This window comes from Corvus kubaryi, unplaced genomic scaffold, assembly GCF_017639235.1.
Source record: "Corvus kubaryi isolate FWS band 111438036 unplaced genomic scaffold, C.kubaryi_AGA036_p1.0 split3-73, whole genome shotgun sequence".
In the NCBI taxonomy this organism is placed as follows: domain Eukaryota; kingdom Metazoa; phylum Chordata; class Aves; order Passeriformes; family Corvidae; genus Corvus; species Corvus kubaryi.
The window spans coordinates 28815737-28827783 of NW_024582091.1; the positions used below are offsets into that span (position 1 = coordinate 28815737).

General features: G+C 40.5%; 1 protein-coding gene across 5 annotated transcripts in view; it reads left to right on the forward strand.

Annotated features, from left to right (window-relative positions):
• DSE (dermatan sulfate epimerase) overlaps positions 1-9056 on the forward strand; it is a 36584-nt gene extending 27528 nt beyond the window's left edge. For 4 of the 5 annotated variants that reach the window (XM_042016795.1, XM_042016794.1, XM_042016796.1 and 1 more), the window contains 3 exons: positions 2853-3092; positions 4088-4295; positions 6015-9056. In XM_042016795.1, the coding sequence (XP_041872729.1) occupies positions 2853-3092; positions 4088-4295; positions 6015-7779 (2213 nt within the window). In that variant the 3' untranslated portion in view covers positions 7780-9056. The remainder of the gene's footprint in view (positions 1-2852; positions 3093-4087; positions 4296-6014) is intronic. The other variant, XM_042016798.1, reaches the window with a different exon arrangement.
• Positions 9057-12047: the final 2991 nt, after the last annotated feature.

Below are 12047 nucleotides of genomic sequence, written 5' to 3' on the forward strand. Positions count from 1 at the left end.
TTGAAAACATTGTTCCCAATGGAACTACTTACATGCTGCCAGTCCAGGAAAATCTAGTTTCTAGATGCTGATGGTGTTGCCAAGCTGCTCAGCCCTGCCAAGCACAGGCACATCTGCACATCACTGGAGCTTTCAAATGCCGAAAGAAGTGTGACAAAAAACTGTGGCACCTACTGTGTTTGGAGGGTCATTTTTTGCTAAGTGCCTGTCAAAACAAACACACTGACTGATGTGTATATGTTGAAAAGCATCAAGAGCATGTGTGGAAGTTATTCCCTATCCTCCTGTCTTGCCTTCCACAAATTGAATGTTTATCCAGTGGGTTTGCTAAATTTCATATAATTCCATCCTTCCCTAAGCCTTTGTTGGTGCAGAAAGCTGGCAGTTTGCAAGATGATTCTGCTTTTCATTAAGATATAGACCATAAGTATGCCTTGTGACAGTGAAAACATCACAAAGCTGGGCAATATTTTTTTCACTAAAGTGATGGTGTTTGGGGGGAGGAGGAAGGAGAAAAGCAGGAAATTCATGAATTCTTGAGCAATTTGAAAATAGTAGTAATATTTCAAATGAAAATAGGTCAAAACAGACTGTACATTTCTAAATTAAAATTTTAGGTTTTGATATAGAACAACTTTATTTTTTAAAAAATAGCAACTTAAATGTGGTTTTTCTGTTGGTATAAAATTAAAAAAAAACATCTAATTCCAATATGAAAGAAAATAATCTGAAGGAGAAAAAAAAAGGGAGGAAAAAAAGGGGTGAACATATTATGCTTCTCTATCAGATACCTAACAATTGCAAATAATGTATCCCAGTGTAGACCTTTCTCACAGAAGGTTTAAATTCCAGCTAGTAAGTTTAAACACAATTCAGCTATTGAAGCTTGTAGAGACTAAATAGCCAATTTAAAAGAATGTAAATGTTGCTATAGGAATGAAAAATGAAACTAATTGAAATTGATTCTAGGCACATGCATATGGTGAAGTCTTTGCACTTAGACACATGCAGGTATTCAAAATAGAAACTTGAGTAAGGCCTTGATATTGATATAGATACATGGTTTATATACTGCTAAATTTAGGTGAGATTTGTTCTGGTTTGTCATGTAGCCTGACAGAGTGTTGAGTCTTTTTTCATTTCAATATATTATTCTTCTAGTGTGCTACAAGTATAGAGTTACAGCATCGATATACACTAAGTAAACAGAACTTAATGCATGACAGTGGTAAAGGCACTGTACTGAACCATGGCAAATAACATTCTTGCTGCAGTCAAAAACTAGCTTCCCTTTTATGTCACAAGGGAAAACAGGAGTGGAAACCTTCAGGATTTTATTCTGACAGACCACCGTGCTGCCAACTCCATCAAGAGTAATGAAAGAGTGTGTTAATAGCTGTGAGTGAAGTGGAAGTAAGTAGTCCACTGCCCCTGTTGCTCAGGCCTTCCCCATCACAGTTTTCTCTTCAGCCAGGTGTTCAAAATACCATGTTAGACTCACGTTATCTGTTTTGCTTAGACACTGCTATTTTTTTTCCCTCTGTTAACTGAGCAGGATTTGGCAGCCTTGACTAGTAGGATGTCTGAATTACTCATCGCGCCGCTGAGCATAAATACAGTGTTGGTGGCAATAAGATTAAACACTCTGAGTAACAGGATTGAATGTAGCTCCTACTCCCTTAGCCTGGCACATGTGCTTCATTCAGCCTGCACTGCTTCACCACATAGTGGGGTGTAATGTGCCAGCTGGGCTTTGCTACAGGGTGGAATTAAGTGTGGTTAAATCTGTGCCCAGACACCTTGAGCTGGGAGAACACGAAGTTGCCATGTAGAAGCATGAGGCAGTTGATCTCTGTTTAGTCCTACCTCTCTTGCTACTCAATTCGAAAGAAAATAAGAGAAGGCACGAAGCCTTTCCTCTGCTGGGTTCCATGTGCTGACTTCTGCAATACATAAATGCTGTGCTGAGGCCCTCATGCTTGTGCTTAGTGAAAGCAGACTGGCACTGAGGAGGTTTCTTGTGACCTCTTCCAGGGTCTTGATTTGTGTAGAGCAGACCAAAATAGTAAAATCTCTGAAATGCTTTTCTTTAGAAAAACTAAAACTGCTTAGGGCTTCTATATGTGGAGGCTGAGAATTTATCTACTTGGAAGATTAATTTTATTCTGGAATTGAGGAATCTACTTTTGCAATGACTCATGCAAAGCTCTTCCAAAATAGCTTTTATTTGGATAACCCTTTAGGTTGTACAACAAACTGAAAATATAAGTAGAACAGAGCAGGTCTTAAAATAGAGCATGAGTTAGTAGAATATCAGTTAACTGCAGCTCAGATGTGAACTTTTTTACTTTTTTAGTCTCTGAGGATCTCCTTATCATGCTGGTGATCCTGCCAGTGAAAAATGACTGATCAGAATTGTTGCATTGTTGGAGCCCTCTAGTGGGGCCATTGGTTTGTTTTCATAGAGCTTTAATTTGAAATGCAATAGTCTTGGTTTTGCCTCTTCCCTTTTTGCATGTCCTGACCACATTAAGGAAATTTCCTTTTAAGTTGTAAAACAGCACAGTCCCACATTATTGGGAAAGGTGTTTGACAGATTATCCCATGCTCATGTGACCTTGCTTTGCTGTGTTTAAATACGGTATTTTATTTTTCACCCTAGAGGTACAGAGATGCTGCAGCAGTAGGTTGTATTATAGACCCCTTTAACCAAGGGGTTAGCAGTATGTTGTATTTAACCCCTTTAGGGTTGCAGATTCCTTGCTGTGAAGGATCCCACTGTGGGGGTACAGATGGCACCATCTATGAACTGTTGTGTTGTAATTAGTTTTGCCAATGACTTTTTCTTTCAGGCTACCTTCAGGAAGCTTACTTGTGGACCAAGCAAGTGTTGGCAATCATGGAGAAGTCAGTAGTCCTGCTGCAGGAGGTCACAGATGGCTCCCTCTATGAAGGGGTGGCATATGGCAGCTACACAACCAGATCACTGTTTCAGTACATGTTTCTTGTCCAAAGGCATTTTGACATCAATCACTTCAGCCACCCCTGGCTCAAGCAGCACTTTGCATTTATGTACAGGACTGTCCTGCCAGGTAGGTCCTTTGGGTGAATGAAGAGGAATCTCTATTTTTGAAGCAGCAATAAATTTTATACTTGAAACAGGCCATTTTAAAACAACACTCTACTTGGATTTTTTTCAAAATAACCATTTCCTTGGATTTTACCTTCATCAGTCATCAAAACAGTAACATCCTTGTTTATCACTGCCTACTAATGAGGGACACCTTCCACTAGCCCAGGTTGCTCAAAGCCCTATCCAACCTGGCCTTGAACACTGCCAGGAATGGAGCATCCACAGCTTCACAACCTGTTCAAGTGCCTCACTATCCCCACAGGAAAGAACCTCTTCCTTATATGTAAACTAGCTCTACCCTCTTTCAGTCTAAAGCTGTTACCCCTTGTGTTGCTTATTTGCAGGACACTTCATTAGGAACTGATATTGCTCAAATTCCTAGTTAAAAAATCTTTGGTTACTCTCTTGGAACCCCAGATCTATCCATGTATGTAAGGGGGGCTGAATGCAGCTTTGGTGTGCCAGCAAAGGCGCATAAGGAATTGTGCTGACTCCGTGTGAGACCTCAGGCATCCTTTGGGAAGAGGTTCCTAAGAGCAAAATGAACTCACAATGATGGTTTCAAGGTGAAGCTGATTATTTTGTTCTTTGGGGACACCTCTGGTTTATTCCTTTGGAGAGTATAGATTCGCATTAAAAAAATAAAAGCTGTAAAGGGAAAGTTACCGTTGCCAGATTTAAATGAGGAGAGGAAGTGGATTGCATCTTACATTTTGTGTAGTACTTTGGCTGTCTGTAGCCCAAAGCCAAAGAAGAAAGGTGAATATTCAAGTTAGCTGCAGCAGAAGGAAGGTGCTCCTGTGTAACCTATTTACGGCTCATTTACAAGCAGGTCTATAAACATCTGAAAAAGCTGCTTCTGTTTGCACTGCTTGGCTTCACCATCATGCTCTTCAAAAGCATCTTTGTGTGCTTATTTGTTCTTTCTTACATTCCTTTTCACTTTTTCCCAAGGGTTCCAGAGGACTGTGGCCATCGCAGATTCCAACTATAACTGGTTCTACGGGCCAGAGAGTCAGCTGGTGTTTCTCGACAAATTTGTCATGCGCAATGGCAGTGGGAACTGGTTGGCAGAGCAGATCAGAAGGAACCGAGTGGTGGAGGGCCCGGGCACACCATCCAAAGGGCAGAGGTGGTGCACTCTCCACACTGAATTTCTCTGGTATGAAAGGGAATGAGTGGGCTCAAAAGGAACCTGGCAGCTGTTTGCTGTTAGCGATAGTTCATTATCTTTAGATGTGCACCGTAGAAGCCAGGATCAGGCTGTCCATGTGCCACCCAGGGTCATGAGGCACAGAAGAACTTCTTCACTTAGCACAGATACACCATACAGGTTGCCACAGGGAGCACCCTGGTCTTGATCTACGTCTGCTTTTATGGTTTCTTTCCACTGTCTATTGCTTTCATAGAATATAGACCATTCCAAAGGAACCGAAAATTTTCCTGTATATAGTCTTTGTTTAATTTGGTCTATTCTAATGGGGTTTAATCCTGTTGTGTTCTTTTATAATTAATTAGGCAAATATTTAAAACATAGTTTTCTTTCAAAAGTTCTGTGAAATAGTATAAATTTTCTTTTAAAAGCTGAATAATCCAAGCAGTAAGGCTACTGTTAACTGGATTTGCACACTAATTTGCAAGATATGCTTGGAAAAAATGCCATGCTAGATGGATATTTTTCCATGCAATTTCCAGCTATGCTAACTTCTATGTCAATCTTCTAAAAGTAAGAAATTAAAAGACTTAAGAAGCTTAAATCCACATATGAATTCCCTTGGTTTGGGGAGATAACAAGAATATTTTTGAAGAGTCAGTGTAGCTCTCTCTCTCTCTTGCAAGAAAAATCTTATTGAATATCTGTTAGTTTGCATTTATGATGTGCACATTAGAGTGCATGTTTGTTAGGTTCCAGGCAGCCTTCATCTTGTTACTTGCAAAATACAGAATCTCTCCTCTACAACTTCATCCCATCACTGTTTTCTCCTGTCTCTTCATGGAAATTCTGGGACTTTCTAGGGCCTGCCAGAAGCTCCTGGTTAGTTGTAAGAATAAATCTGATTCCGGAACCGTCTAACAGAAATATTACTGGGCTTAATATGGTTTTGTGTATTTTGGTTGCTTAAAAACAATGCCAGAAGGTTAAGTTTTGTTTTGGATTTGTGTTGTTTTAACTCCCATAGATAAAATTGTAGTCATTGTAACCTTTTCTGGAATAAAGGCTTCTTTTTAAACAAAATGTCTTATATCTTACAATTTATAAAAGAAAAACCATGAAAATTTTTCTTCAGCCTAGTTTCGAGAAAGACACTAACATACATTAATTGATATAAATAATAAACATTTATCCTTTAGAGTGCCTTTTCATTAATTTTTAATTTATTGCCTATTCTGTTTGAAGACTACAGACTTCTGTAATCATCCTTTTGGGGAAACTGATACTCTGCTTCTCTTTGTTAAGTAGTCAGTAAATAGGCACAAATGCTGATGTCTAGTGCAGAATAGGCAGTGTCTGCAGCTTGATCTAATCTGCCTTTTTTAAACATCTGTGTTACAGAGTAGTTTTATGACTATATAAGACAAAACATGGGTAGTTTGAAATTAGTGTTACTCTTCCTTTTGAACTGCAGAAAGACTGCTTGCTCCAAATGAAGAGCAGATGCTTTCAGCTGTTATTCTGTAAAAAACACACAACAAATTTGTGTAGGAATTAATGTGATGAATACTAATTACATCTATATGATTAGGAAGCATAACTGTGGGCTTTATATTTTTGGCTTGCTCCTTGATGTAAATATTGGATGGATTTTGAGTTGTGTACAAGTGCTGACAATGGAATCAGCCAAGTGATTTTTAACTGCATTTTTGTCACCTTTTTTCACAGGTATGATGCAAGTTTGCGCTCTGTACCTCCACCAGACTACGGGGTTCCTAAGCTGCATTATTTTGAGGACTGGGGAGTGGTAACTTACGGAAGTGCTTTGCCAGCTGAAATCAACAGGCCTTTCCTTTCCTTCAAGTCAGGAAAGCTGGGAGGACGTGCAATATATGATATTGTTCATAAGAACAAGTACAAAGAGTGGATCAAGGGGTGGAGGAACTTCAATGCTGGCCATGAGCACCCAGACCAGAACTCCTTTACTTTTGCTCCCAATGGCGTACCTTTCATAACAGAAGCTCTGTATGGGCCAAAATATACTTTTTTTAATAATGTGTTGATGTTTTCCCCTGCTGTGTCTAAGAGCTGCTTCTCCCCATGGGAAGGGCAGATTACAGAAGACTGTTCCTCAAAGTGGCTTAAATATAAACATGACTTGGCTGGCGACTGTCAGGGACGAGTGGTTGCCGCCACAGAGAGAAGCGGGGTGGTTTTTATCAGGGGAGAAGGAGTGGGTGCATACAATCCTAAACTGAAGCTGAGAAAATTACAGCGAAACCTCATACTTCTCCATCCCCAGCTTCTCTTGCTAGTGGACCAAATCCACCTAGAAGATGACAGTCCTCTGGAGGCAGCAACCAGTTTCTTCCACAATGTGGATGTGCCTTTTGAAGAAACAGTTGTTGATGATGTCCATGGGGCCTTTATTAGGCACCGTGATGGGATATATAAGATGTACTGGATGGACGACACTGGCCACAGTGAGAAAGCCACCATTGCCTCACGGATGTATCCCCGGGGCTACCCCTACAATGGAACGAACTACGTGAATGTAACGACCCTGCTGCGGCGCCCCGTCACGAGGGCCATTTACCTTTTCATTGGGCCCTCTGTGGACGTGCAGAGCTTCACTGTCCGTGGAGATTCCCCGCAGCTGGAGGTCTTTGTGACCACTGGTGAGCACGCCTACGCCGTGTACCTGTGGCCCGTCGAGGACGGCTCCCGCTCCACCTTTGCACAGGTTATTGCAGACCGCCAGAAAATTGTCTTTGACCGAGCCTCTGCCATTAGGACCTCCACAGTGCCAGAAGTGAAGGACTACATAGGGATCGTGGAGAGGAACCTGCAACACTTTAAGCCTGTTTTCCAGCAGCTTGAGAAGCAGATCCTGTCTCGTGTACGCAACACGGCCAGCTTTAGGAAGACTGCTGAGCGCCTGCTGAGGTTTTCAGATAAGAGACAGACAGAGGAGGCCATTGACAGGATATTTGCAATCTCACAAAGGCAGCAGCAGCAGCAGCGTGGCAGAGCAAAGAAAAACAGAAAGGTAGCCAAAGGCTACAAATTTGTTGATGCTGTTCCTGACATTTTTGCACAAATTGAGGTAAATGAAAGAAAAGTGCGACAAAAGGCACAGACTCAAGCACAAAAAGAGTTGCCTGTAGATGAAGATGAGGAAATGAAAGATCTTCTGGATTTTGCAGATATCACTTACGTGAAGCACAAAACTGGGTTGTCAATCAAAGGCCGATCAGGGCTGGCACAGATGGTGACGACTGCTCGCAGTAGTGCCCCATCAATATCAGCTTCTTATACTCGCCTGTTCCTGATTCTCAACATTGCTATTTTTTTTGTCATGTTAGCAATGCAGCTCACATATTTCCAGAAGGCCAAGAGACTGCATGGCCAAAGATGTCTGTATGCAATACTTTTAGTAGACAGCTGTATATTATTGTGGCTGTATTCTTCCTGTTCTCAGTCACAATGTTAGCAGAAGACCTCTACTAGTTGACCAGTTTATGGTCATATATGTCTATGCAAAAGCATTAACCCTAATAGGGCCAAAGTTTATATAGTCTTTTTTTTTTTTTTTTTTTTTTTTTCTGAAAAATTCCAAAAAAAGCTGGGGAAAGATTGTTTTCAGACCAGAAGGGATTAAAGAATAGGGCAAGCAATGACTATCTCCGAAAACTCAGTACTTAATAAGTACTCCTCCTTCGTGTTTTGAGTTGGGCCTCACATCTGAGGGAATGTTATGCTTTGTCCATCAGAGTTCAGTAATGTAAAGTTGTAATTAATTTTTTGGTGAGAAGAGCCCTCTTGGTAGGTTTGTTTCTAAGGTCTTTTTTTATACAGAATTTGATTTCCATGTAGTGAGTTTTCATTTCAGGCTGCTAGGGATGTCTCTGGACATTCTCCTAAGATGAGGACATTCAAACGTATGTATACGAGGCAGATCTTAGCAGTAGACTTCATTTCTCTCTGCCAAACCAAAGAATGGCTCAGTATGGGACACCCCTGCATCATTATTGCAGACCCTTATATTGTGTCATCTCTACCATGCTTTACAGTCTGGCTCAGTGGGGAAATGACAGTCAAGTCAGTGCTTGCCAAGTGAGAGGCACATCACTAGTAAGCAGTAGAAGGCAAATATGGGGTTAATTCAAAGTAGAACAGAATGCAATTCTCAGGAAAAAAAGCCACATTTCTGTTTTAGCCAAGTGTAGGCTGTAGAATGCTGAATTCTGCAGGGTCTGTTCTCCATTTTACAAGGCACGGTTTCAAGAAAGTTTTCTATAGTTTGAAGCACGTCTTAGTAGGAAAATAATATCCTAAATCAATGTCCTTCCATATGTAATTTTAAAAATACAAAGAACCAAAGCAATCCTGCGGTAACCTCAGCAACTGCCAGTATGGAAAAATATGTATTAAGGAAGTATTTAATGCCTTTTTTCTTTTCACATGGCTAGAAAGAGGACAGTTAAAATTTTGTGAACAGCCTGTTCTCTATAAAGTACCAGCAAGGGTTCTGCAAGCTCTTGGTGGCCCCAGGTCAATTATTTGGGGATTAGTGGTTAATGGAATCATGTGGTCTATGAAAAAAATAAGTTTGACATCTCCACATATATTCCCTCTGTTCATTAAACTAATTTCAAAAATTCATAGCTATTTGAGAGAATGGAAGCTCTATGGAATTGGGGCATACCTGTATGTCTTTACAGAAAAACAATTCTTCAGTACATTTGCTAAATAAAAGCATTATAATTATCTCTATGGAAAAGTTGTTTTTATTTTATTTAAATATTTTTACTGATAATGACAGTAATTATGTTCATCAGCACTTGGTTCAAACCACAAACCTTTGTTTCCCCTTCTTTACACCATTTAGATGTATGTTCTACATTACTCCTGTTAAGCCTTCTGCAAGTCTATGTGTTGAAATGTGATAAGCTTTCCTTGTCTAAATATCTTCAGTGAATAGGTCAGAATATTTTCACTAGCTTCCAGCTACTGAGTCAGTTCAGAGCACTGTATTCACATAAATAAGCTCTACTGCAGTCTCCAATGCCTGGATTTATTCAATGAAATTGGCTACATTTTATCTGAGCAAAGATTTAGGTACCCAGTTAATTTCTGATCCATGCATCATCACTGGATTATGAGAGTATTCAGACAGTAACTCAGCCCACCTAAGACCTTGGAACACCTTCAAAACATACCTTCCCCTTTTCCCTAATTGCTAAAGGCATATGAGATGATTAATTGTCTATTTCAACTCACTTTATTTCTTATGGCAAAGGGAGCTGAGCCTGGGGAGTATCACCCATATAGGTCCATGTGGGTAGTGGTGCCTACTGAAAGCAACTAAATTGTGACAGGCTGTGGATAACTTGAAAACTCTTTATTTCTGCCTTTGCACTGTGATGACATAAAGACATGCAAAAATAGCTGTTGGCTTATGTTCAATTTTAAAGACACTGTTAGTTTTTCAGTATTAGGTGATACTATTATTGGCACGAAACACCAAAAAGTCAAGGGTTTATTTCATGTCCATGCACATTTCCCCTATGTCAATTTGCTATTGCTTTGAACAACCAGAAAGCCACCTTGTAGTCTAAAAGACTTGAGAAGTGCCTGCAGTTCTTTGTCTGCTTTGTAGTGTGGCATCTAATTTCTAGGGTGGGATTTTGTGTAGCTGTCAAATGAAACTGCAGAGGTTAGAAATTAAGGTATGGTTTTGCATGTTAGCTCTCATTTACACTACACTTCTCAGCACTCTTCCAGCAGTGCCAAGGGAAAGAGGTGATTGCAAGAGCTGCCCATGCTCACAGACAGGTCTTAAAGCAGCTTTTAAAGCAGACCAGCATTCAAATGAATGGTGTGTACATTGATACTGTAAAGGGAAATGAAATGCAGCAGCCTGACCTCCTGAATGAGAGACCAGACCCATTTAAGCATAAAGTGTGCATCCAGGGGTTTTCCAGCCTGTGCTTGGTTTGCATCTGTTAAGGATTTATGTGTATGACTGTCTTTACTTGCTGCTCTGAACTCCACTTGCACAGATGTAACTTTGATTCAGTTTGGGAACTAAAGAAGCAAATTAAGCCTTAATTGTGCTGACTGTCTTTTAGATATGAAAAGAATCCTTACTTATTCTTTTCCAGGCCAGAGCCTTTAAAAAGTCCCTCTCCAGTGGTTACTTAAGTTTTGTTTCCACTCTTTTCTTCCATTCTTGTCTCTCTCATTCCTTACCAAGGACTGTAACTTTTTAATGGATTTTGAAACAAATGGAAGAACAGATGGTTCTGTGCCATCAGTAATGTGGCATGGGCAGTGGGGTGTTGGGTAGAAATGTCTGTGTCACAGAACAGAAACAGTTCAAGGCCTCAGGTGGCAGCGTACACTGAAAAATTCAAGCTGCCCTTTCTTCTCTAGGAGCTGCAGTGAGGAAGAGCAGGTAAATGGGATCAGCCCGACAGCCCTCTTGGCTTGTGGGAGGGCTGGAGAAAAATGGTGTTCCTCAACACTTGCTTATGCAGGAGAGGAAGCTCTCCTCACCTTTGCATCCTTCATCTGAACTGCCAGAGAGAAGCAGCCTCGGTGAGCTTTGTGTCCATGGTAGAGGCATTTAGCACTGGGCTCTTCTAGATTGGGTATACTGACAAACTTTTGAAATGTCATTGTATGGCACCCAGCAGCAAAGCTATTTTTTGCTCCCTATTTTAAATGGAGTAACAAGACTGAGGTGTTTCTGGCACATGCCTCTGCTCCCATTCTTATTCCACTTCTTTTTCATTTCTGAAAATGTTCATTTTCTGCATCTCTGGCCACAGGAAAAAGTGGCTATCCAAGAAATGGGTATATGTGGGTGGGTTCCTACACTCATCTGAGACCCTGCTGACTTCACTCAATTTCTCTTCAATAGCTGCTGTTCAGTCATGTATGCTTCATTTCAGGGCTTCAGTCTAATTTAGTCTAAAGTTCATTCACTGTATTCTGAACAAAGTGAATGGCAATTCAGACCACAGGTAGTGGTGTATATGTTTGAGGGTGGAAGTGGAATCTTGTTCTTAGATTTTTTTAATGATTTTTTTGAGTCCAGCCAAAAAATGTCTATGTTATATATATCATTGTGACTCAAGGAAGCAAAGGGAAAGGAGCTTTATTACTTCATTTCTTAAAACTTGTAAGATCAAAGCTTACTCTGAAGAATTATATGTCTGAAATACATCACATTCTTCTGTTGGCCTATATATTTTCCACTGATGAAAAGCATTTTCTCAGTGTTTGAAAGTACGGAGTTTGGAAAATAGCCATGTTTCTGCACCGGGACATTACATTCACATTTATTTGGTCTGCAAAAGGCTGAGTTGGGATCAAACACACTTTTGTATAACTTTAATCCCTTTGCTCTGGCTAGTCTGTTAAAATCAGTAGGGTAACTTCAGGCTGGTAAGTCAGACTGAGCTAATGAAGCCAAGATGTCATTTTCTGTCCTTTCTTGGCAGCTGACTCCAGGAGCTCTCGGCAGCAGAAATCCCGTGCTGGATATGTCTGTACTGTCACCAGTATAGAGACTGTTTTACAAATAAGTTCAACCTTGAAACAAATAATGTCAAAGCACTTCAAAAAAAGAGCCCTGGACCCTCTTAAGGAAGGAACAAAATGATTACCTGCTTCAGGCAGGGGAGCTGGACCAAATGACACAATATATGAGTGCACTTCTTCAGCGAAATGCATGCATAGCATTTTCCCCAG